The 26,919-nt window shown below is 46.6% G+C and overlaps 1 protein-coding gene across 2 annotated transcripts in view; it reads left to right on the forward strand.

Annotated features, from left to right (window-relative positions):
• The window catches only part of LOC115092775 (disintegrin and metalloproteinase domain-containing protein 9-like), a 1,307,906-nt gene that overhangs the window by 5,351 nt on the left and 1,275,636 nt on the right, over nucleotides 1-26,919 (forward strand). For both annotated transcript variants that reach the window (XM_029604079.1, XM_029604080.1), the window contains exon 2: nucleotides 23,866-23,947. In XM_029604079.1, the coding sequence (XP_029459939.1) occupies nucleotides 23,878-23,947 (70 nt within the window). In that variant the 5' untranslated portion in view covers nucleotides 23,866-23,877. The remainder of the gene's footprint in view (nucleotides 1-23,865; nucleotides 23,948-26,919) is intronic.

Here is a 26,919-nt window from a genome sequence, read left to right on the forward strand (position 1 = left end):
GTTGCATATAGGGAAAAATAACCATTGCTGTAGTTACACGATGTTGGGTTCCATATTAGGAGCTACCACCCAGGAAAAAGATCTAGGCATCATAGTGGATAATACTTTAAAATCGTCGGCTCAGTGTGCTGCAGCAGTCAAAAAAGCAAATAGAACGTTAGGAATTATTAGGAAGGGAGTGGTTAATAGAACGGAAAATGTCATAATGCCTCTATATAATGCTCCATGGTGAGACCACACCTTGAATACTGTGTACAATTCTGGTCGCCGCATCTCAAAAAAGTATAGTTGCGATGGAGAAGGTACAGAGAAGGGCAACCAAAATGATAAAGGGGATGGAACAGCTTCCCTATGAGGAAAGGCTGAAGAGGTTAGGACTGTTCAGCTTGGAGAAGAGACGGCTGAGGGAGGTATGATAGAGGTCTTTAAGATCATGAGAGGTCTAGAACGAGTAGATGTGACTCGGTTATTTTCACTTTTGAATAATAGAAGGACTAGGGGACATTCCATGAAGTTAGCAAGTAGCACATTTAAGACTAATCTGAGAAAATTCTTTTTCACTCAACGGACAATAAAGCTCTGGAATTTGTTGCCAGAGGATGTGGTTAGTGCAGTTATTGTAGCTGGGTTCAAAAAAGGTTTGGATAAGTTCTTGGAGGAGAAGTCCATTAATGGCTATTAATCAATTTTAATTAGGGAATAGCCACTGCTATTGATTGCATCAGTAGCATGGGATCTTCTTAGTGTTTAGGTAATTGCCAGGTTCTTGTGGCCTGGTTTTGGCCTCTGTTGGAAACAGGATGCTGGGCTTGATGGACCCTTGGTCTGACCCAGCATGGCAATTTCTTATGTTCTTATGAAGCTTCTGTTGCTAAGGAAGGAGTTGAACCATCTGTGGACTGATCCTGATAAGCCGATGTCTGAGAAGCGGTTTAAAAGGATGGCGTGGTTCACAGTGTCAAACGCAGAAGAGATGTCTAGGAGAACTAGTAGGAATGTGCTCATCTCACTTGATTTGAAAGAGAGGCGTGGTGTGGCACTTAAATACTTATGTGCCTAGGTGTGTACTAAGATCCCCTGCCATGTAAGTTTACTTCTGCTGTGAAAGGGGTGTAATTTAAAAAAAAACAAAACAAAACATTTCTGATGGGTTTACAGCATCTAGAGTAACTGGGGGGAGTGCAGGCTATCAAACCAGGAGGTTTTGAAGAATCTAGCACTTAACTGGGCGAACTGGTGGACGAACTGGTGAAACTGGCAATGGTGTGGATGCGTACCCATTTTAAAATACCTTGACTTACGTGATAGAATCAGGATTAGTGCACCTAGGCATGTGTCCACTTAAAATTTGGTGCATGTGTGCGCACAGCCAAGCTATTTTATGATGTGCGCATATGTGTTCTCAAGTTATAAAATGTCCATGTATTTGGGCTTTCGCCAATGCAGACATGCCAGTTTGAAAGTTACCATCTTGGTAAAACAGAAGTTAACCTAATTTCTTCATTTTCATTCTATCGTCAGTAGGTATCCTCTGTGCTTGTTCCATGGCCTTTTGAATTTTGTTACTGTTCTTGTCTTCACCACCTCTTCTGGGAGGTTATTCTATGCATTCACCATCCTTTCCATGAAGAAAATTTCCTGACATTGTTCCTGAGTCTTCCCCCTTGGAGTTTCATATTGTGACCCATCGTTTTACAACTTGAGATATAATATGGGGAATGGAAGCTGAAGTGTGTGTGAATGAGATTAAGATTTGGGGATGTTAGTATGGAGATGTGGACTTTGTGGGAGTGAGACTGGGACCTGAGGAAACACGATCAATGATGTGTAGGATAGAAAAAGGCTATATGGAGAGGGGATGTGATATGAAGCAAGGGAATATTGGTGAGGGTGGGTGAGATGGTCTGGGAGATTTTAGGGGAGGGGTTGTTAGATGGAAAAGAGATGTTGTGAAGGACCTAGAGGCCTGGGTAGAGGATGAGAGGCAGAAGGAATGGGAGGGGATCAGCGTAGAAATAGGGGGTCTCACAAATAGTTGAATGGGAGATGAAATGGGAGGCAGAGTAGGGGGTAAGAGACAAAGGCACTGGAGTCGGGAGAGAGCGTGAGTGACTGGGAAGACACTGAGTGGATGAGGATAGATGAGTATAGAGGGTGTAAATAGGGTTCTAGAGAGTGGGTAAAAGGATTAGGGAACGATTGCAGACAGAGGGGGCATAGAGCAGAAGAGATGGGCTGAGAAGGGGATGAGAGTGTGATATGTAAAACTGATAGGTAGAGGGCAATGGAAAGAGGGCGATTGAGAGCAGGCAAGGACAATAAGGGGTAAGATAACATAGTTGCCATACTGGGTCCAACCAAGGGTCCATCAAGCCCAGTATCCTGTTTGTAACAGTGGCCAATCCAGCCCAGTATCCTGTTTCTAACAGTGGCCAATCCAGGTCACAACTACAGAGCATTGTCCCATGCTGCTTATCCCAGGGATAAGCAACAGCATTCCTCAAATCTACCTGGTTAATAACAGTTTATGAACTTTTCTTAAACCCAGCAATGCTAATTACCTTTAGAACATTCTCTGGCAATGAATTCCAGAGCTTGATTGTGCATTGGGTGAAAAAACCATTTTCTTCACTTTATTTTAAATGATCTATTTACAGACTTGCCTGAGTCCTTGTATTTTTTGAAAGAGGAAACAAGTGTTTCCCGTTGATAGGGCTGAATTAGCCATGCTGTCATGGGAACTGTCCTTCAGGGCCCAGGAGGCGGAGCTTCAGAAATAGAATACAGAGCTTTGCTCTGTGCGACTGCGCCTGCTTTCTCGCGCAGCAGAAGAGATTCTCCTCAGTCTCTTCTTTCCGCGTGTGGGATCGCACGCGGGGCTTCGTGGTTCTCCTCATCCAGAAAAAGAATGTTTCCCAGACCCTCCGGGTTCAAAAAATGTACCTGCGGAAAGATCATGTCCATCACCGATGGACATGATCTCTGCTATTGGTGCCTAGGGCCTACCCATTTGCAGGCCTCTTGCTCACATTGCGGCCAGATGTTGCCGCGAGTTCAGCGACAGCAAGCTCAGAAAATTCAGCAGCTTAAAACAGCGCCACCTGAATTCCATGGCCCACCTTCGGAGACCCATTCCTCTCTGGGGCCAGTGAAGGAATCCAGCTCGAAGGTAAGGCGGTCAGCGTCCGTCGATCCCCGCACCCCCAGGGCTGGGGGTTTGGAAGGCCGCAAGTCAGACGACAAACGGCGCCACAAGGCCTTAAAAAAGGGCAGAGACCCGTCCCTGCCTCGATCGCCGGCATCGGAGGGGCTCCTCATGGCGGAGAAACAGTTGAAGACGAAGGACGCTGAGTCGCACGCCCGACGTGACGCTACTCCAATGTGTCGAAGCTTACTACTGTCGACACCAGCGTCAATGTCGACGTCGGCAGCGTCGAAGAAGATGCCCTTGCCGCCAAAATCGACGCAAATTGCGCCGGAATCGACTCCGATCATTCATCGGGAGCATCAGGACCGAAGCACTCCCAAAGAGAAGCATCGGGATCGGTGCATAAAGCGTCAAGAGCGGCGCAAATGGCGACAGCACCGACGCATAAGGTGCCGAGAGAAGCAAACGGAGCGCCAGCCAGGACATCTGGACTGCTCACGATGCAACCGGGGTCAAGATCGCTGCACCATGCTTCGGGATCGCGCAGCCTATGATACCCTCGACTCATCCACGTTCCCGAACACGGAAGACTTCTTCCAGAAGTAGTCGTTCTTCCAGGGAAATCCTACCATCGGGTGAGGAAAGAGGGCGGACCACGTCCCATTCCTCTTCACAGTCATCCTGCTCATCAGTCAGGATCTGCTCTGACACCTCGTCCAAGCATAGCCTGACTGACGAATTCCCATAGGGACCGCACCGGAAAAGGAGAAGAGTCAAGTCTCCTCATGGGTTATACCCTCCACCGTCTCAACCAGCCCGACTCGGCTCCAAGCCAAAAATGCTGACTCAGACAAAAGAGAAATTTATGCAGCTTTTGCTGGCCCTCTCTGACTTTTTCGGAGTCACGCAAGCGTCGTTTGACATGCTGACTTCACCAGCGGGCAGTGAAGCACCACATTCGTCCCCGTCGTCCTCCCAGGAGGAGGCGACCACACCACTGGTAGAAGAGCGAACACCACATCCAGCGGTGCCTGTCCACGTTGACCAGGAACCTGGGTATGCGACGGACCCGAATTCCCCTCAGACATCACCGTCCTCATCCAGGATCCCCCGGAACCATACTCTCTTCCGGAGGATCTATCCTATCCAAAGTTCCTGGAAAAAGTTGGATCGCTGTTGAATCTGGAAATACAGAAGCTGCAAGACTGTAATTAGTTACTAGCGTTACTATAAGCACATACCCAGCGATGTTATTGTATTGTTCCTATTTTTTCCTGTCGATAGCAGGGCTGAATTAGCCATGCTGTCATGGGAACTGTCCATCCGGGCCCAGGAGGCGGAGCTTAAGAAGCAGAGTGTAGAGTTTCGACACTCTGCGGCTGCGCGTGTGTTCCCGCGCGGGAAGAATCAGTTCTCCTCAGTCTGTTTTTTTCCGCGCGCAGGAGCGCAGCGGAGCTTTTTTCTCCTCACAACTTTTTCAAAAATGTCTAAAAAACAGTCCGGTTTCAAACCTTGTCCCTGCGGTAAGATCATGTCCGTCACAGACGGCCATGATCGCTGCTACCGCTGCTTGGGACCGGACCACGATCAAGATATTTGTAAATTTTGTCGACGGATGTCCCCGAGAGCAAGGCGTCATCGGGCCTACCGGATGATGGAGCTAAAATTAACTAATCGACCGTCGACCATCTGCTCCTTCCCCGGTACGGGAGTACGGACGCCTCCTCAAAAGAGAAGATCATCTTCATTAGATCAACAAACCTCCGGGACCGGAGGTAAGCGAAGGAGGGAGGATAACCAGGGATCTGGTTTTCTTGGGCATTCCACTTCCAAAAATCGTCGTGGAGCCGAAAAACGCCACAGCTCGACGGGCCATACTGGGCCGGAGCAGGCGGGAAGACTCCCCTCTAAGACACCGAGTTCATCGAGGCCGGCACATACAACGCTGCAACCGGCGCCGAGGGATCGCGAACCGGCACCGTTGGAGCAAACACGGACCCATAAACAGCCGGCGCCGTCGGAGCCGAACCCGGGATCGGGCAAGCCGGCGCACTCGGATCCGCATCCGGGGCCGAGAAAATCGGCGCCGTCGGAGCTGAGGAAACCGGAGCCGAGGAAACCGGAGCCGTTGGAGCCGAGACAAGGGCCAAGTAAACCGGCGCCGACTAAACCGGCGCCGTCGGAGCCGATATCGGAGCAGGGACATACAAATCCGGAGCCGATAGTACACGCGCAATCGGCGCCGAAACCGGCGTCGGGAACAAAGCCCTACAAAAGACGGGAAAGATCACGACATTCCCGAAAATCCTCGGGCGATAGCAATCGCACTCCAGCCAGACCTTCTCGTTCGAGGAAGGATGATGCTGCAGGTAGCGAGACTTCCCAGACAAAAGTCTCGCGCCATAGGTCCTCCTCATCATCTTCCGCACATACCAAGCGGCACAGGCGACATTACTCTTCGGATCATACCAGAAGTAGTTCCCTACAATCCTCTTCCTCAAAATCTAGAGGACTGTTGACACCGTTGGAGAGACGACCTATTCAAATAACTTCATCGTCCTCCTCTCGTACACCTTCTAGGTCTTCGACTAGACACTCCTCTCATAGAAGTTTCACTGATACCGAGAGAAGGCGTTCTAAATCATCTCCTCGGACAGACCACTCGGGACCGGAACTCCCACTATCTCCTCACAAGCGACACAAGATGCCGCAACATACCCAAAAGGCATTCTGGGATCTCTCGCATTCCCTAGCGGGATTTTTTGAGACACTGCAAACCTCTTTTGTCTTACCACCAGAAGATACCTCTGCCCCATCAAAACCGGCAGATTCCGCACTAGAAGGGCCGGTTGATCCGTTACCAAGGTCTGAGCCAGTGCAAACACAGCCGCCGTCCCCGGTTCACTCTCAGATCTCACAGGATGTGTCTTTATCATCGCACTCCTCTCCTTCCTCATCTACTGGATACCCTTCGGACCCACCTGAAAAACCAGCGGAGCCATATTCTCCCCCGGAAGATCTTTCCTACCCCAAATTCGTTGAAAAGATGGGCTCCATTTTGAAGGTGGAAGTGCAAAAGCTGCCGGAACCCAGAGAAGAGACCTTAGGCTTGTTAAAAATATTTGACACACCAGGGGAGCCTACATCTTTGCCCCCCCATAGTATGCTGCACAAGGTACTGCAGAAATCGTGGGAGACGCCCTTCGGGATTTCAGCAGTCTCAAGGAAAACGGACGTAAAGTTTAAGTTACAGAAAACGTCAGAGTACTCCAATACCCAATTGCCACACGACTCTTTAGTCGTAGAGTCAGCTTTACAAAGAGCCAAGAAGACAAAAACACACGCCTCTAACCCACCGGGTAAAGACAATAAATGCTTGGATGATTTCGCCAAACGAGTTTATCAAAATGCGATGCTAACTTCACGCATTTGTCACCATCAATTCTTTTTTTTTTTCATTTGTCTTTTATTTATCCAATAAGTCACATGTTACAGAATGGAAACATAAGATACATGGACAACTTTTTCAGTGTACATCAACTAAAGAACATAACTAACAGGGGTACAATTGCAGTAGATATGCTTAAGAAACAAGGGTCAGCAGGGCGAAAAACAGAGAAGAAAAGTCAGTAGTGCAGGCACTAGTCGGCTCTTCCCAATCTCCTGCCCAGAAGATATACCCCAGGGCGCTACAGAATAGTCTGTAGTCCATAGTGCGCCTCCCCATCACAACAAGGAGGCATAAGACCGCCTCCAACCCTGATAAGGTGACCAAATAGCATCGAATCGAAGCTGGGACTTCCGCTTTTGAGCAGTCCACTTATAGAGGTCCTGCATGTGGTCCAACTTCTGCACAAGCATACGTAGTGTGGGAGTGATAGTGCTCCTCCATTGCGCTGCAATGAGGCAGCGAGCAGCGATAAAAACCTGCTGCGATAGTAACCATTCATGGCGGCTGGAAGTGGACGGGACACTAAGCAGTACCTGCTCCGGGCGCAAAGGTTCTGAGCGCTGAAGAATTTGACGGAGAACATCCTCTACTAAAGACCAGAAAGGCCGCACCCGTGAACACTCCCACCACATATGGTAGTAAGTTCCCGTGGCCCCGCACCCCCTCCAACAATCGGCCGTCTGGCGTAATTTAGCCTTCCACAATTTAAATGGAGTACAATACCAACGTAAAAGAACCTTGTACCCATTTTCATTAAGCGATGTGGAAATGGAGCTACGTTTGGTATTCATAAAAATGATATCCCAAGTCTCCTTATCCAACCGCCTCCCTAAATCGGTTTCCCAAGCGGCCATAAAGGTGGGACGGTGTGTAGTATCCGTATTAAGGGAAGTATACAATTTAGATATGACTTTCTGAGTCCTATCCGCCTGGGCGCACCAGTGTTCAAATTGTGTCCCCCCTAGCATTAGGTCCTGGGTGATAGCGGGCGTCCTCAAGAAATGAACCATTTGCATATATGGAAAAACATCGGTTGCCAATAACCGATACCTGTCCTGGAGGGTCGGAAAGGGTAGGATGGCACCTGCCTCCCACAGGCTCCCGAAAGTTTGTTTAGGGAGAGCTTTCCAACGAGCAAAGCCCGTCGATGCCCAACCCGGGGGAAAAGTGCGATTATGAAATAGGGAAGAGCTCAGGAAATACTCCCTAGATCCTATTAGGAGGGATTTCCACACCCGCCAGGTGCGAAGCGTATTAGTCAAGGCGGGCGTTGCCTCTCCATCGCGGAGCCATGTGTCCTGCGGCTGCCAGGTGAGCGCCCATAACGGCATATGACCCATCAAGGCTTGTTCGATTGCCACCCAGCACTTCCGTTCGCCCCTTTTATTCCAATCTATAATTGCCCGCATTTGGGCTGCCGCGTAGTACCGACCCAAGTGTGGAACACCTAACCCCCCCCTATCTCTATGTCTGAACAAGGTAGTCCTGGCCACCCTAGGCGGCCTACGCTTCCAAATAAAGGCAAAGATCTTCCGCTGCCAACATTTAAGCATGGAAGAAGATAGTGGGACAGGAAGCGTCTGAAACAAGTATAAAAATTTGGGAAGCACAGTCATTTTAATGGCTGCAATACGGCCCATCCATGAAAGAGGGTGCCGAGTCCAACTATCGAGATCGGTGAATATTTTGGCAATGAGAGGGGTGTAGTTGAGACGAAATAAATCATCTATAGATTTACTGATGAATATCCCCAGGTATTTTATCCTCTTTGCCGCCCAGCGAAAAGGAAATTTATCCTTAATAGCCAGGACCTGGTCGGGAGGCGTAGATATATTGAGCAGCTCTGATTTTTCTAGATTTAATTTAAAGCCCGAAACCGAGCTAAACTCCCGAAGCAGGGAGACCACAGAGGTCAGGGACCTAGGAGGGTCAGCCAGGGTAAATAGCACATCATCGGCAAAGAGCGATAAGCGGTAATCCACCCCCCCCACTGATACGCCAGCAATATCAGCTGCAGCCCTAACCCGAAGGGCCAGGGGTTCCAGAAACAGGGCGAATAGTAAAGGGGATAAAGGACATCCCTGCCGGGTTCCCCTCTCGATCGAAAAAGGTTCTGAGTAGGAGCCATTGACCTTTACACAAGCAGAGGGATGATCATACAATGCAGCCACCCAGCGAAGGAATGAAGGGCCAAAATTCATCCGTCCCATGGCCGCAAACAGGTAGGGCCAGTGCACCATATCAAACGCTTTTTCAGCGTCTATAGAGAGGAGCACTGTGGCTACCCGCTGTTGCTGAGCCTGCCAAATAAGATCTATGATCTTTCTGACGTTATCTGCGGCCATCCGACCGGGGATAAATCCGGCCTGATCAGGATGTATCAATTTAGCTAGGACCAGATTAAGGCGATTGGCCAGGACTTTGGCAAGGATTTTTAAATCAATATTGATAAGGGAGATAGGCCGGTAGGATCCGCAGTCCGCAGGATCCCTCCCTGGCTTAGCCAAGATGGTAATACCGGCAACGTTTGCCCCCTGGTACAGGGATCGGTCCCCCAGCAAGGAGCTGAACAGGTCAAGAAGTATCGGAGCAAGTTCCTGAGAAAATTTTTTGTAAAATTGGCCAGTAAAGCCGTCTAGCCCTGGGGATTTATTAACCTTGAGGTCCTTGATCACTTGAAGAACCTCGCACAATGATATGTCCTGCTCCAAAAGCGCCCTGTCCTGCTCTGCAAGCTGAGGGAGCGTAACCTGACTTAAAAAATCCTGGATATCCTCCTCTCTAATCGAGGACTCCCGGGCATACAAGGACCCATAGAAACTCTGAAAGCGCTCATGTATAGCTTTCGCTGTCAGTAAAAGAGAACCGTCCGCCCCCCGTATGCTAGTAATCTGTGCCTGAGCCCGGCGTTGCTTCAATTTCTGTGCCAGCAGTCTACCCGCTTTGTCCCCCCATTCAAAGTGTTGTTGTTTAAGCATGTTCAGCTGGTGGGGAATCTCTGCTAACGTGAGAGAACAATATTGTGTACGGGCCAATTGGAGGTCTCGAAGAAGAGTCTCAGTAGGAGACTGCTTGTGCAAGTGCTCTAAACGGGCAATCTCTGCCTGTAGGAGGTGCCGGCTGCGTAATTTTTCCCTTTTCTGATAAGCCCCCTGAGAAATGAATCTACCCCTCAGGACAGCTTTTAGACATTCCCAGAACAATGGTGGATTTTCCCTCGCTTCCGCATTAGTGGTAAGGTAAGTCTCAATATCCCCCTTTACTAGCAAGCAAAAGGCCTCGTCGTCTAGCAAGGAGTCATTAAGCTTCCAGTATTTCCGACCCTCCTCGACCCCAGTTAACAGGAGATGTAAAGTAATGGGGGCGTGATCAGACCACGTGATCTGCCCAACAGTCGGGTCCCTCACACTAGAGGAGAGCGTGCTCTCTACCAGAAAGTAATCGATCCGGGAGTAGGACTTGTGGGGATTAGAGTAGAAAGTAAAGTTCCTCACGCCCGGGTTACTAGCCCGCCACACGTCATACAGGCCCCATTTATATATAAAAGACTTGAGTGCCCGTCTGTCCCTCCGAGCCCCCAAACCCCCTCCCGAAGAGTTGTCTACCTGCGGTTGCAAGGTCAAATTGAAATCCCCAGCAATGATCCATGAACCGGACCCCACCCCAGCCATCTCCCGCTCCAACCTGTCTAAGAAGGGGCCCAATGAGGTATTGGGGGCGTACACATTGAGAAGATTGTACACCTGGGCTCCCAGTTCCAATTGAAGGATGAGAAACCTCCCCTCGGGATCCGCGACGTGGTTGAGGGGCCGGCCCTGCAGGTGTTTATGCAGTAAGATACTGACCCCCGTGTATTTATGCTGTTTGGAAGCGTGAGCACTATAGCAGGCCGGGTACAAGGACCAAGGTAGCAAACGCTCAAATTTACGAAGCAAATGAGTCTCCTGCAAGAACAGTATATCGGGACCCTCCCGTGACGTATCCTCCCGCAGAAGCTGGCGCTTTCTGGGTGTATTGAGGCCCTTTACGTTCAGCGAGCATATGTTGAGCTTAGCCATATTGTCGAAAATCCCCCCCTATCTCCACAGCCCTCGGCCAGCAGGGTATCCATACGGTCTGGGTAGAGGACAATCGGGGTTCCCGAACCGAAGGTCCAGCCCGCACCCCTGTTGCGCAGCTGAATGCCCCCGCTGAGCCTAACGTGTAAGTACCCAAAACCCCACTCCCCCCCCCAACCCCCCCCCCCCCAACCATATTCTGCCAAGCTTGTAGGGCAGATCTGCCATAGCAGGTGAGGACAGTGTGTCCCACGGAGCATACCCCTCCCCCCCCCCACTTAGTAACTCTAATAATCCAACAAGGTAAACAGCGATGTCTAAACAACCTCCCCTAACAAACTGTATGTAACATACCGGTAAAAGTTAAACATAAAGGAAAACATGAAGGAAAAGTCCCCCAATGTCTTGGCCGCCTCGCAGCTGAGGCGCGCTCTTCCCTATACATCCAGCGAACGCCGGCTCACAAAATAGCGAATTAGAAGGCCGTCTGGCCCCATTAAGTTTCAACTGGCTTTCGGAGGACCCGACCGGTCGGTCTCTTCTTCCTGGCGCCGCAGTCTTCGGCCCCCCTTGGGGACCCTTTGCCATCTCGGAGTGTCCGGCGGCTGAAGGTTGGCTCTGCGCTTCAGTGCTGCAGGTAGCTGAACCATGATGCCCGCGTCCTTCAAGATGGCCGCCGCCTCCTCCACCGAAAGTGCTTTAGATGTCTGACCATTGATCGTGATGGCCAGGCCCTGCGGGTACAGCCATCTGTAACGGTGCTCCTTTTGCCTTAGCGCAGAAGTAATATCTCTATATTCCAAGCGTCTTTTCAGGGTAGCTGAGGAGATATCGGCAAACACCGCGATGTTGTGCCCCTGCCAGGCCCAATCCTTTTGCCGCCGAGCCGCCTGCCAAATCTTTTCCTTTGTCGGGAACCGGGTGAAGCATACTACGATATCGCGGGGCTTATCCCCTATCTTCGGCCCCAGGGTCCGATGGGCGCGCTCAATCTCAATCACCTCCGCTGCATCCGCGGCAGCTGCAGTGTTCTCGTGATGAAGGAAAAATTTACCCAGGGTTTGTATAACATCTACACAGTCAGCATATTCCGGCGATTCAGGAACTCCACGGAAGCGCAAGTTATTGCGCCGGCTCCGATTTTCTAAATCCTCCAATTTGAATTGTAAGTCCTGCGAGTCTCGGGTTAGCCTCTCTCCCTGTGTTTGTAGGGCTTCCGTTTTGAGCTCCTGGGCGTCCAATCGGCAATCCAAATCATCTACCCGACGGCCGATTTCGGACATGTCTTCCTTGAGATCCGCCATTTTGTCCAGCAGCTCCTTCTTGTTAGTCTTCATATCCCGACGTAAATCGGCAAACCACTGCCGAAATTCCTCCCGGGTCGGGGCTGCCGGAACTCCCTCACTCGGTATATCACCAATCAGGCTGCCCTCTTCCTCCGAATCGGCCGTCGGACCGGGGTCCCTCGCGTCTGGAGGCCTCGTGTCGCCTGGGTCATTTTTAGAATAGGAGAATTGTTTAAAGTCCACACTTTTCTTTTTTTGAGCCATCACCGGTTATCACTAGGACACCGAGGGAACTACGGGGGGAGTTCCGCCGCAAAAGTATGCAGTTAAGCGCTGTTTGTCGCGTGGGAGATGGAGGAGCTCTGGATCATGCGACCATTCTGCTCCGAGGCAACAGCGCCCCCCCGTCACCATCAATTCTACATGGTCCAGTACATGTATGAGTGTGTTCAGGCGACAAAAGGGATGTTTCTCACCGCTGGAACCGAAGTTCCTTCCCCTATTCTGGACATGGAAGAATGCTCCCGACATTTGCTGAGAGCAATCTATGAAGGGTTCGAGAATTCCTCAAGAGCATCAGCTACTGCAATAGCAGCGCGCAGACTGGCGTGGTTGAAAGCTAGTTCGATTCGAGATGATTTGCATGATCGACTAGCCAATCTTCCCTGCATGGGAGACAATTTGTTTGGGGACCGTTTCCATGATACCGTAAGCAAATTGAAAGAACAAGCGCTGGCGGTCCAATCGATAACCACGCCAACTCCTTCCAGGAAGTACTATCCAACGTCTCGTCGCCAATCTTTCTCTCGACGACCTTATAGGAATTATCAACCTTTCAGAACGCAGCCTTACCCAACATACCAAAGGCAACAAACACAAACTCCTCATCAGCAACAGCGGAGGGGTAAACCGAGGGCACAAAGACAACAACCGCAACAACAGGCAGCACCTGCGGTTAAGCCTTCGCAATCTTTTTAAGCATAGGCCACCACCACCTCCCTCAACAGCACCCCCAGGCAGAATCACAGCCCGCTTTCCTGCCTGGGAATTGATAACAACGGATCAGTGGGTACTCGAAATAGTGAAGAATGGCTATCAGCTTCAGTTCATCAACAATCCCCCAGTTCCGCATCTAGCGCAGCGAGGTTCTCAAACATCTCAACCTCAGCTCACTCAGGAGATAGCGCACCTCTACCAGCAAAGGGCGATCAGATATGTTCCCCCACAGGAATGGAACAAAGGGTTTTACTCCCCCTATTTCCTAATTCCAAAGAAATTGGGAGGCAACCGCCCTATCTTGGATCTCAGGGAATTGAACAAATGGATAGTTCGAGAAAAGTTCAAAATGGTTTCGTTGAAATCCATTCTTCCACTATTGCAACCCAAGGACTGGATGTGCTCCATAGACCTCAAGGAGGCATACACACACATTCCAATCCACAGATCCTCTTGGCGGTACCTCTGTTTTTTACACAACAACCAGCACTACCAATACAAGGTGCTTCCTTTTGGTCTTTCGGCAGCACCCCGAGTTTTCACCAAGTGTATGATAGTGGTGGTGGCCCACCTCAGACTACAGGGTCTGACAGTCTTTCCCTACCTGGACGATTGGTTACTGGTAGCGTCGGACCCGACATTGCTAATGCATCATCTCAAGATTGCAATCAACTGCCTTCAAACTTTGGGATTACTTATAAATTACCCCAAATCCAACTTACAACCTACTCAGATACTCCACTTCATCGGAGCTCGCCTGGACACTCTTCGCACAAGAGCTTTCCTTCCACAGGACAGACAGATAACAATTCGGTGTCTTCTTCAATCACTGAAGACAACAAGACACCCGTCAGCTCGACAGATACTAATAGTCTTGGGACACATGGCAGCAGCAAACTTTATGGTACCAAACACGAAACTACACATGAGACGGCTTCAATGGGGTCTGAAAAGGCAGTGGAAACACACACAACCATTGCAGAACCAAGTCACACTCACGATGCAAATGAAGAAAGACATAGAATGGTGGCTCCTAGACCACACCTTGACAAAGGGAGCCCTGTTCAATCCCCCGCCACACAATGCAGTCCTCACAACGGATGCATCTCGGACGGGATGGGGAGCACATTTGGACCTCTTGGAAACTCAGGGTCTATGGATGCCATCGGAACAATGTCTCCAAATCAATCTACTAGAGCTCAGAGCAATACGCAATGCACTGAGAACCTTTCAACAACAGTTAAGAGGACGAAGAGTAATGATTTACACCGACAACCAGGTGGCAATGTTTTATATAAACAAGCAAGGCGGGTCCGGTTCATGGACCCTTTGCAAGGAAACTCTTCAAATCTTTCACCATGCACTCCGGCATTCAATCCATCTTCAAGCAACCTATCTGCCAGGATTAGCGAACGACAGAGCAGACAGATTGAGCCGCATTTTCCATCCCCACGAATGGTCGCTCAATCCAGACGTGGCTCAACAGATCTTTCAACGCTGGGGGACCCCGACGATAGATCTTTTCGCAACGGAAGAGAACGCCCAACTACCGCAGTTCTGCTCCATTCGTCCCAGCTCATCACGCCTCGCCCAGGATGCATTCCTACTTCCGTGGACAGCAGATCTTCTATATGCCTTTCCACCGATTCCACTAATAACCAAGACGCTGCAGAAATGCATTTTGGACAACAGTCAGCTAATCCTAGTGGCCCCAGCCTGGCCGAGACAACCATGGTACAGCTATCTCTTGCGACTGTCAATAACCGACCCGATACGTCTTCCAGACCGGGCAGACCTTCTCCAGCAGAACGGAGGAATGCTAATTCACCCTCTCCACTCCTCGCTTCACCTGACGGCATGGAGATTGAGCGGACATTATTGACAGCACAAGGCATATCATCGGTGGCACAAGTAGTGCTTATTGCATCACGGAAACCATCCACTAGACGCAATTATTCCTTCAAATGGAGACGATACTCCAACTGGTGTATTCAAAAAGGGATTCCACCCATAGACTCCTCACCAATTCTTCTACTTGACTATCTGCGTGCCCTATATGATGACGGGTTAGCAACCTCCTCCATCAGGGTGCACCTAAGTGCAATTGCAGCTTATCACCGACCAGTAGATAACCATTCCATTGCTGTACACCCTTTGTTATCCAGATTCATCAAGGGATTATTGCACCTTCGGCCGCCGACAGCAAAACCACCAGTTCCATGGAACCTTAATATCGTTCTGGAGCAGCTAATGCTTCCACCATTCGAACCGATGGAATCTGCACATATTAAATATCTTACCTGGAAGGTAGTATTGTTAGTAGCAATAACATCGGCACGTAGAGTAAGTGAATTACAAGCGCTCGTACATTACGAACCATATCTTCAATTCCATCATCATAAGGTGATCCTACGAACGCACCCTACCTTCCTTCCAAAAGTAATTTCGGCATTCCATCTCAATCAATCTATAGAACTACCCATCTTTTTTCCAAAGCCTCATACAAACGATAGAGAACGCTTGCTACACACATTGGACTGTAAGAGAGCATTGGCTTACTATAAACGACGGACTCATGCTACGAGCAGAGTCTCCCAATTATTTGTTTCATTCAACCCAAGAGCCCCGGGACTACCCGTGGCCAAGAGAACAATTTCAAGCTGGATCGTTCAATGCATACAGTATTGTCACAACAAGGGAAAATCCCCACTTCAGACGCTTCCACGAGCGCATCAAGTTCGGGCTATGGCCACATCTATAGCTCATCTTAAGAACGTCAACCCAGTAGACATTTGTAAAGCGGCCACTTGGACTTCTCTACATACCTTCACTTCTCATTACTGCATAGACAAGCAGTCAGCAACAGATGCCACACTGGGTCAGGCGATTCTGCATGCGTTGCCTAAATAATAACCGACTACCACACTCCTATAATCACGCGACCAACAAACAACAGCGTGATCGGGAGCTTGGGACTCCCATGACAGCATGGCTAATTCAGCCCTGCTATCGACGGGAAAAAGCAAGTTTGCTTACCGTAAACGGTGTTTCCGTAGATAGCAGGATGAATTAGCCATGCTGACCCTCCCACCTCCCTGGTAGTCGTACTACATTAACTACAACAAGCTTAATCACAGACTGAGGAGAACTGATTCTTCCCGCGCGGGAACACACGCGCAGCCGCAGAGTGTCGAAACTCTACACTCTGCTTCTTAAGCTCCGCCTCCTGGGCCCTGATGGACAGTTCCCATGACAGCATGGCTAATTCATCCTGCTATCTACGGAAACACCGTTTACGGTAAGCAAACTTGCTTTTTCTCTCTCCTACTCTTTTCCTTCCCTCTGCTCTCTCCTCCTCCTCCTCCTTCTAGCCTGCTCCTCCTTTCCCCCCCTCCCCATTCATTGTATTTTCCATTCCTTATAGTTAACTGTAAACCAGAGTGATGTTTCCTACGAATGCCGGTATATAAAAGTTTATAAATAAATAAAATAAAAATAAATCCTCGGGCGGATACCTTACATTTATTCAAGATCTTTGATGTACCGGCTGAACCGACATCCTTGCTGTCGCATAAGATCTTAAATTCAGTCGTGGGAAACACCATTTTCCATCCCGGCTGTGTTCAGGAAAACAGATCTAAAGTTTAGAATGAAGAATGATCCCTGCTATTCAGTCCAGCAACTTCCACACTCCTCACTGGTGGTGGAATCGGCGATGCAGAGGGCCAAAAGATCCAAGCTGCATGCCTCTGTCCCCCCTGGTAAGGATCAAAAACTCCTTGACGAGTTTGCCCGCAAGTCTTTCCAGGGAGCAATGTTGTCTGCACGCATTCAACAACATCAGTTTTATATTGTCCAATATTTATTTGAGTGCATTCAACAAATGAAGAGAAATGTTCCGGGATCAGAGCATCTGTACACAGAGTCTAGTCATCAACTGAATGATGTGGAAGAAGGTATCAGACACCTATTAAGGACAATTTATGAATTGTTTGAAACTTCCTCTCGCATATCCGCCTTGGTGATAGCGGTAAGAAGGCTTGCATGGCTTCGCTTTAGCACCATCTGTGAAGACCTACATTCAAAACTTGCCAATCTACCTTGCAAAGGAGATATCTCTTTGGGGATAAATTCCAAGAGACAGTAGCAAACTTAAAGGAACTGGCAGTAGCGGTCCAGTCCCTGACCCAGCCATCCAGATTCTTATCACAAAGAAAATACTATAATCCAGGGCGCAAACAGTCCTATCCAACTAGGCCGATGCGACAGTACCCTTCATATCGACCTCAATCTTATCTTCAACCGTAGCGTGCTCAACAACAACCACAAAATCAAGCACAGCAGCGTAGGGGCCTCCCACGAGGGCAACACCCACAGAATCAACAGGCTATGTCTTCCGCCAAGCCACAGTCCTTTTTTTTTAGAGATACTGCCACCACTATCCCGTTTATATCCGCCGGACAGAATTGAGACTCGCTTATTCGAATGGAAGAATATAACATCAGACCAGTGGGTTCTGGAAATAGTGGAACATAAGAACATAAGAAAATGCCATACTGGGTCAGACCAAGCGTCCATCAAGCCCAGCATCCTGTTTCCAACAGTGGCCAATCCAGGCCATAAGAACCTGGCAAGTACCCAAAAACTAAGTCTATTCCATGTTACCATTGCTAATGGCAGTGGCTATTCTCTAAGTGAACTTAATAGCAGGTAATGGACTTCTCCTCCAAGAACTTATCCAATCCTTTTTTAAACACATCTATACTAACTGCACTAACCACATCCTTTGGCAACAAATTCCAGAGTTTAATTGTGCGTTGAGTAAAAAAGAACTTTCTCCGATTAGTTTTAAATGTGCCCCATGCTAACTTCATGGAGTGCCCCCTAGTCTTTCTACTAACCGAAAGAGTAAATAACCGATTCACATCTACCCGTTCTAGACCTCTCATGATTTTAAACATCTCTATCATATCCCCCCTCAGTCGTCTCTTCTCCAAGCTGAAAAGTCATAACCTCTTTAGCCTTTCCTCATAGGGGAGTTGTTCCATTCCCCTTATCATTTTGGTAGCCCTTCTCTGTACCTTCTCCATCGCAATTATATCTTTTTTGAGATGCGGCGACCAGAATTGTACACAGTATTCAAGGTGCGGTCTCACCATGGAGCGATACAGAGGCATTATGACATTTTCCGTTTTATTCACCATTCCCTTTCTAATAATTCCCAAAATTCTGTTTGCTTTTTTGACTGCCGCAGTACACTGTACCGACGATTTCAATGTGTTATCCACTATGACACCTAGATCTCTTTCTTGGGTTGTAGCACCTAATATGGAACCCAACATTGTGTAATTTATAGCATGGGTTATTTTTCCCTATATGCATCACCTTGCACTTATCCACATTAAATTTCATCTGCCATTTGGATGCCCAATTTTCCAGTCTCACAAGGTCTTCCTGCAATTTATCACAATTTGCTTGTGATTTAACTACTCTGAACAATTTTGTGTCTTCTGCAAATTTGATTATCTCACTCATCGTATTTCTTTCTAGATCATTTATAAATATATTGAAAAGTAAGGGTCCCAATACAGATCCCTGAGGCACTCCACTGTCCACTCCCTTCCACTGAGAAAATTGACCATTTAATCCTACTCTCTGTTTCCTGTCTTTAGCCAGTTTGCAATCCACGAAAGGACATCGCCACCTATCCCATGACTTTTTACTTTTCCTAGAAGCCTCTCATGAGGAACTTTGTCAAACGCCTTCTGAAAATCCAAGTGTACTATATCTACCGGTTCACCTTTATCCACATGTTTATTAACTCCTTCAAAAAAGTGAAGCAGATTTGTGAGGCAAGACTTGCCCTGGGTAAAGCCATGCTGACTTTGTTCCATTAAACCATGTCTTTCTATATGTTCTGTGATTTTGATGTTTAGAACACTTTCCACTATTTTTCCTGGCACTGAAGTCACGCTAACCGGTTTGTAGTTTCCCGGATCGCCCCTGGAGCCCTTTTTAAATATTGGGGTTACATTTGCTATCCTCCAGTCTTCAGGTTCAATGGATGATTTTAATGATAAGTTACAAATTTTTTCTAATAGGTCTGAAATTTCATTTTTTAGTTCCTTCAGAACTCTGGGGGGTATACCGTCCGGTCCAGGTCCAGGAGGAGAAGCTGGCCCGTGCCAGCTTCTCCTCCTTTTTTGAAATCACAGTGGAGGAAACTGCCCATTTTCTTTCCGCCTTCAAATTTATCACTTGTTCCTCTGACCTCATTCCCATCCATTTCCTCAGCTCTATTTCCTCTCCATTTATTATATTCTCAATGTATCCCTTTCCACTATAACTATTCCTGCTGCCTTCAAACATGCTGTGATCAAACCACTTTTCAAAAATCACTCACTGGATCTTACCCGCCCTGCTAAATATCATCCCATCTCCCTCCTCCCTTTTGCATCAAATTACCCAAACATGTTCACCTCTGCTCTCTTGACTGTCCTATAACTCAAGATGTTCTCTATCCATGCCAGTCTGGTATTCACCCTCTAAATTTCACAGATAGCCCTTTCCAAATCCTCCAATGACCTGTTTATGGCTAAAACCAAAGGCCTTTACTTAATCTTTATCTTCCTTGAACTATACACGTCGTTTGACACCACCTGTTACTTGAAACTCTATTCTCATTTGGATTTTGGCCTTTTGTCGTGTTCTGGTTTTCTTCTTACCTTTTTAATTGTATTTTTAGTGTGTCCTTTGGTGGATCTTCCACTATCAATTTGTATGCCTCAGGACTCTGTCCTGGGCCATCGTCTCTTCTTTCTCTACACTAATTCCCCTTGGTGCTTTGATCTCCTTCCATGGCTTTCAACACCATCTTCTTTGTGATGACTCCCAGATCTGCTTCTATATCAGAAATCTCATCTGGAAACCAGCCCCAAATCTGTTTGCTTGTCCGACAATGCTGGTCTGGTGTCCCACTGCCACCTTAAGACCTAAAGTAGCCAAGACAAAATGTCTTATTTTTCCCCCCCAAATCTACTTCCTGTCTTCCCCCATTCTCTGTTTCTGTGAGTAACATTGTCATTCTCCCATTCCCCTCAGCCCAAAACTTTGAGATCACCCTAGACTTCTCTTTCTCTACATATATCCAGAACACTACTGAAATGTTTTGTTTCTCACTTTATATACACAATCCAACAGGTGTATTGCAAAATCAGTTGCAAAGGTCCATGTAAAACAAACCAGAAAAAACAATTTAAACAGGAAAAGTTCAATAATTCAAAAATGCCAGATTTTTGGTTTTGCATGTATGTTTTATCAGGGGTTAAAAGGGGTAGTCTAGAGGAGTTCCAGGACAGGGTTCTGAAGTACATGTGGTAGTTGCTATTTTGAAAGAAATGTACGCAAGCATATACATTACTAAACTTATTTGTATACTTTTTTATACCTGCTTATTGACTCCCAGAAGTGAAATCAAATCTGTTTATATGCAGTTTTTGGGTGGGAAGTCTGAGTGAACTAGTGGGGGTTCTGAGTGAAGTGCAAGAGGGTCTAGGTGAATTGAAGAAGGACTTGGTGAACTGGTGGAGGTATCAGAGAACTGGTGATTCCAAGTATGTGCTCAATTAAGTATTTTCAAAATGATGTACATGCACACTTTATAAAATGCTTACCTTCACAGTGTCACAATTATTTCACTTGTAAAAATATACATGCATATGTTTATTAAATGGGTAAAGTATATATTTTCTTTCATTGGACATATTCATGTTTACTAAAAGATAAGTACGTACCTTCGATGCAGAATAATGCAGTATTCTATAAATTCTGCAACTCCCACTGCACAGTTTATAAAATACTAGCATTCTTTTTATGTCCACTTATACGTACAAATGCTGTGTCACAGATAGGTTTGAAAGTTAGGCTCTATGTACATAAAATATCAATTTTATGTCATTATTGCACATAAACTACTGGAGTGAATTTAAAAACTGCCAAAAAAGACAAAATAAATTAACAAACCAAATTAAAATTTGTTTGTATGCACATCCCTAGGCTTTTTTAACTTCATTCCCATGCCTTGTGCCCCCAACAATGGCAGCACCTGACAATTAAATATAATAAAACTCTGGGCAGTGTAGTTGGGAACTGTGAAATATTATCTGTGGTATAATAAACAGACTGGAGGAGAAGGAGAGAGAAACAGTTTGAGGGAGTGCTGGAGACGCCAGAATCGGGTATATTACCTTGAAAATATTGTTTCTCCTTTTCGGTGAGGGTAAGGAATCCCGGAGCCCCACCGAATTGAAACTCTTCCTGCTGATGTCATCCACCGGGGACTACAAGAACGCCCCACCCACAGCTGATTTTTGAGGAGAAGGAGAGAGAAACAGTTTGAGGGAGTGCTGGAGACGCCAGAATCCGGGTATATTACCTTGAAAATATTGTTTCTCCTTTTCGGTGAGGGTAAGGAATCCCGGAGCCCCACCGAATTGAAACTCTTCCTGCTGACGTCATCCACCGGGGACTACAAGAACGCCCCACCCACGGCGCGCAGTCGACATTGGCGCGCGTGCCTAAGGGGCGCGCGGCTTTGACTGAGAATTGACTTGAGTATTGAGAATTATCCTTCTTAAGTAAGTAAAAAAAAAGTTTTTGAATCCTTTTTCTATTTTATTCTCTCAAGTTCTCCTCCTCCTCCATCTCGAAGCAGTATCCCACCGCAATATATATTTGAAGGAACTAAAAGGCTTCTCAATCCTAAGTACTGTTTCCTTGTATTTAATGCCTCATACTAAGAGGAAAGGGAAATTAAGGGAGATGGCTGTAGCAACTCCTTTGACACCCCCAACTCAAGCAAAAATTGAGAAATTTTTCAAAATTGCTTCAGGGCAAACTCCCGAGGGAAGCACTTCAAGTCAACCAGAGGAGCCTGGGAATGACATGCCTGCTTCACCAATATCTTTAAGCCCGGGAGCGCCAACAACTCCATCTCCTCCCTGCCAGGAACTTCAGCATTTAAATATAACATCAGCTAGCACTACTATTGGGCCATTGGAAGAACTATCCAATATGTCCCAAGTGGTAGGAAAAAAATCTTTCCATGCAGGTGGGGCTCCGGGATTTGAATGGTCATCCCAGAATACACATTGTTGTGTCAGAAGCTGGGATGAAAGACTACTACATTACTCCCCATGAGGAAGCTAGAAAAACCTTCTATTATAACATTGGACTCGGTTTGGACAGCAATTATGTCTCTTGAAAGTGCAATATCAAAATTGACAACTATAACGTTGCAGATGAATAATTGAGTGACTGCAAATGAGGAAATAGTAAAAAAAACCACGAAGAAAAATTGGTAGAGATAGATCAAAAAGTAATTCAGCTACAAAAAATACAAGTTAATTTAATTCAAGGGGACACGGCTCAAACAGAAACCTAGAAAGATTAGAAAATGAAGCGAGGTATTTAAACCTAAGAGCTAACCATTTTCCATTAATAAGATTCTCCTCGCTACAAGATCAGTTTAAAAAATATATGATAGATGTTTTACAGATTCCTAGAGAAGCCTCTCCTCCCATTTCCAAAATATATTACTTAAAGCCAACTAATTTATTAGAGGAATAAGTATCTCTATTGGATGTATCTCATGTATTACAGTCTTCAAATGAAGAGCCTATAGAAAAAAAAGGAACTGTTCTTGTTAAATTTGTTTTTCCCTCAGATAGGGATACTGTTTTGAGATTGTTCCTAAGAAATAGAATGAAAACATTTTATAACTACCAGATTTGGATTTTTCCAGATGTTACAAGAGTAACTCAAGTTAGATGGAAGCAGTTCCTTGAATTGAAAACAATAGCTGACCAATTAGGAATCCAAATGTTGCTTAGATATCCATGTAAATGTATAATTCGATATGAAAATAACAGATATGTGTATTTTGAGCCAGAAGAATTAAAAGCATTTTTGGAAGCAAAAAAGATATTGGGGAATAATTAGAGAGTCTAGTTAGCGGTATAGAAGGAAGAAGCAATACCTTCAGTTATAGTTGATATATTTTCCTGATATAGCTCATGTAATGATGGTGGTTGGATATCTGTGTGATTTCTTAGTAATAGGATATTTTGAAGTCGTATAATTTGAATTAGTTGTAAAGACAGAGAATTAGTAATAACAGTTATATATATGACAGCAGATACCCGTAATGTTAGTGACAATTGTATGTCATAATATTGTATAAATCAATAAAAAAAAAAAATTAAAATAAACAAAAAAAAAAAAAAGAAAGTTTAATTTATTTGACTTGGTACATATTGTAAATAGGAAGTTGAATGTCTTTTTGTCCCTATGAAAAATCACTGATGGATCATTTTGCCTTTCTAGGGCCGCAGGAATTCCTTCTTACCTCTGCCTTGCGGTCCCTGTGTGCCCTGCTGAACTTTGAGAGCAGGGGCATTCCAACCACAAGCATGAATTAAGCCACCAACCAGTGGAAAATAGCATTGTGCGGGCAGTACTGGGACACAGGCTCCACAGCTTCACCACAGCCCCAACAATATATATACCCAAGCCCTCTTCATCTCAACTTTCAGAGTATCTGAGCCACTCCAGGACCATTCTCAGCAACTGGAGTGGTCTTGAAAGTCTTTCTGAAATGAAAGTAGCTGAGACCTTCCCAAAAATTACAGGCTCAGAGCCACATCCCAGGAGATGCCAAGACTTTTACACCACTCCAAAGCTATAACAGCAGGGTGTCATCATTCTCATGCTCTCCTGTTTCTTAAATCTGCCAAGGACCTTAGAAACAGAGCCAGCACAGGGATGGCTTAATTATTTTTTCAGTTTTCATTGCCTTTAAGGAAAGGCAGGTAGGTAAAACCAAAAATATATAAATGCCTTATGCTTTATATTATATTTTTTCCCTAGAGAGACTGAGAAATGAATAAACAGCTGCCTCTGTTTGCTGAGCTGAGTTTGGCACTGCTGGTGATTCTTATTTCCAGTGCAGGTGAGAAGGTTTTTATTCATGCTACAGCCATTCAGAGCGTAATTTTCTCCTGGCATAAAATCTATGGGTATGTTTTACTAGAGATTTGCAAAGCCCAAACCTTTCTGTTTGGGCTTCATTTTCGGGCTGTCGTGGGAAATTTCGTATTTCCCGCGGTTTGGGCTTTTGTAATTAGGGAGACCTGAATTTCGGGTTAGTGCGTATTAATGGGAGTTAGTGCGCGCTAACCTGAAAACTGAATTTTCCTGAAATTTTGTGAAAATTTGGTTCAGTTTTCAGGTTTCCCGAACCAGGACGAATTAGGCAATTTTGATGATATTGCCTAATTCGCCCTAAACGATTGCATATCCTTACTTTTTACTCACAGATGTTGCAGTTATTTAAAAGCAAACGTATGTGTGTACTTTTGCTTTCAAAATTATCTCAGAAAAATTACCCACACACGTTTACACCTGCTAATGTGTGCAAGTACTTTTTTCATTGGAATTTACATGCATACTTTTTAAAATTAAGAAATGTGTGTAATTCCATTCCCTACACAGATTCTATCGCCAGAATGCCTCTCCAGTAAGCCAGTTAAAAATATCTGAGTAGGATGTGTATGTGTACACTTTTCTTCATGTATCAGACGGGCAATTTTACAAGATAGCATTTATGCAGATAAAGCACTGCTTTCCTAGTGTGTAGACAGATGGACTCAGGTTTGTGCTCCCCTGCCAGCAAATGGAGGCAGAGCAAGCTGATGTCACTGTATATATACTCCTGCAGTGATCCCAGCCTGCCAGTATTCTCCGTCTCAGCAGATGGTGGACGTGTATCTCCCTGTGGGAATTGCTTCATGTTTTTTCGAAGAAGAAATCTGAAATTCTGATTTAAGGAAAAGAAAGCCCCGCTCTCCTGCGATGATGCCAAAAGGTCCATCCCCCAGTTGAGAATTCCTGAGGTGATTTCAGTGGTCTCTCAGAGGTGTGCCTTGGTCCAGTAGCCGAGTTTCCAGGCGTGGGCTTAGCTGCTTGTTCAGCTGAAAGGCAGTGAGTGTAGGAGACTGAGCACAGTGGTGATGACAGATACCCTCTCCCCCTGCAGCCGGAAACAGTCTCTGTATTCAGCTGGTAAGCACTGAGCTCAGGTAAGGTTTTTAAAAATGATTTTACCTTTTAAGCATAGACAGAGGGATTTTTAGGTCTTTTTCCAGTCTCCATGCTCGGCACACTGTCCCGACGCTCGTTCCAGAAATGGACAGCCTGGCGGGTTGAACAGCCTCAGTGGGCTAGTCCCTGCAGTTAGGCTTTCTCCTTGCACGCCACTTGGTAGGCCGCAGTGACGTTTTTCGCACACTCCCCTGCGTGGTCTACTGCCCTTTATAGGCCGTCTATGTGCGCAGTGCATCGGCTCTGCACATGCATTATGCACTCGTTTTTGGGCGCGCCTTTTACGGGCACAACTTTTTGAACTTTCAATGCTTAGGGACTTGGTGCACATGTTGTGGGTGCACCTTGTGCTTACTTCTGCGGTGCTTCAGTTTTGTGCGCATACATTTTTGAGCGTGAGCTGTTCAGACGCACATTTAGCACTGCAAAGGCACCGGTAAACAAGCCTAAGTATCTTCCTATTTGTGTTGCCTGTCGTATTAGGGCTTCTTAGCCTGATCTGGCTTCTAACCTGTGTCAGCACTGCTCAGACGCTCAGGGATAGTTGTCGTCCTCATATTTTGCTAAGCCTGGTTCCTCTCATTCTGATGATGGTATGGCTATGGTCTTGACTGGAGGGATGACAGACCTTGGTTCTTCCTTGACCAGGCTCCTTTGCAGGCGAGGGGAGCTCTGTAGGACCAGCTCCAATTCCTTCTGTACTTGATCTGGATCCAGCTGCTTTTTCTTGGGTGGAATTTTTTCAAAGTTTACAAACTTTTCTTCAGGCGCAGTCCTCCTCTTCATCCATTCCTGTCAGGTCGGACCTTTAGCCGGGGGCTTATCTCTCTTCCAGTCTTATGCTTAAGCGCTGGAGCTCATCTCTGCTACCTCCGGGTGTTCCTGAAAGGAATCCAGATGGCACTAATGATGAGGTAGATCCTGATGCCCTGGAAGATGGCAATTCCTCCAGGACTGGAACCATATTGAACCATGTTGCGGCTCTTTCATAGAAATGAACTGCCGGCCCTGATTTCCCAGACCTTGAAACAACTGGGTGTTCCTGGTTCAGATGCCATGTCGGAGCTGAAGAAGAATCCCATTTTGGTTTCCTTATGTAAAGCCTCTTGTTTTTTCTTTGTGATGAATGCCATTCAGGAATTGATTGATCTGTAATGGGGTGCCCCAGAGGTGAATTTCAAAGAGGGTAGGACATTGGAAATCCTGTACCCCCTGGATCCGCTGTGAGAGAGCGTTTTCATTTTCCCAAAGTGGATGCACTGGTACGTGCCATCTCTAAGTGGATGACTATCCCCATGGAGGGAGGAGCGACCTTGAAGGATGTACATGATAGAAGGATTGAGGCTATTTTTAAGCAAGCCTTTGAGGCATTGGCAGTTACTTTACAGATCACTTCCTGTTGTGCCCTAGTAGCGCGATCTTGTCTGCTTCTCTCTCAGGAGGTTGATGAGTCTGGAGGGAATTCCAGAGCAGTTATGGAGCCCGCTGCTGCCTTTTTAGAAGATGTAGGCTGCAATTTGGGCCATACCTCAGCCAGAGGAGTGGCTTCGGTTATAGCGACCAGGTGTCAACTCTGGTTGCGAAATTGGTCAGCTGATGAAGCCTCCAAAGCTAATCTTACAAAGATGCCCTTTAAAGGTTTGCTTTTGTTTGGGAGCAAGTTGGAGAAACTGGCAAGTAAGTGGGGAAAATCTCCTGTTCCTCAGTTGCCGGAAGATAAGAAGCAGTTACAGTGCCTTTTTAGTATGAGGGGTCGTCTCCGGGGTTCCAAGTGATTTCGTCTCTACAGGAGGACGACCTTTCAGCAAACTTGGCCTTTTG

The sequence above is a fragment of the Rhinatrema bivittatum genome, chromosome 5, assembly GCF_901001135.1.
Source record: "Rhinatrema bivittatum chromosome 5, aRhiBiv1.1, whole genome shotgun sequence".
NCBI lineage: Eukaryota > Metazoa > Chordata > Amphibia > Gymnophiona > Rhinatrematidae > Rhinatrema > Rhinatrema bivittatum.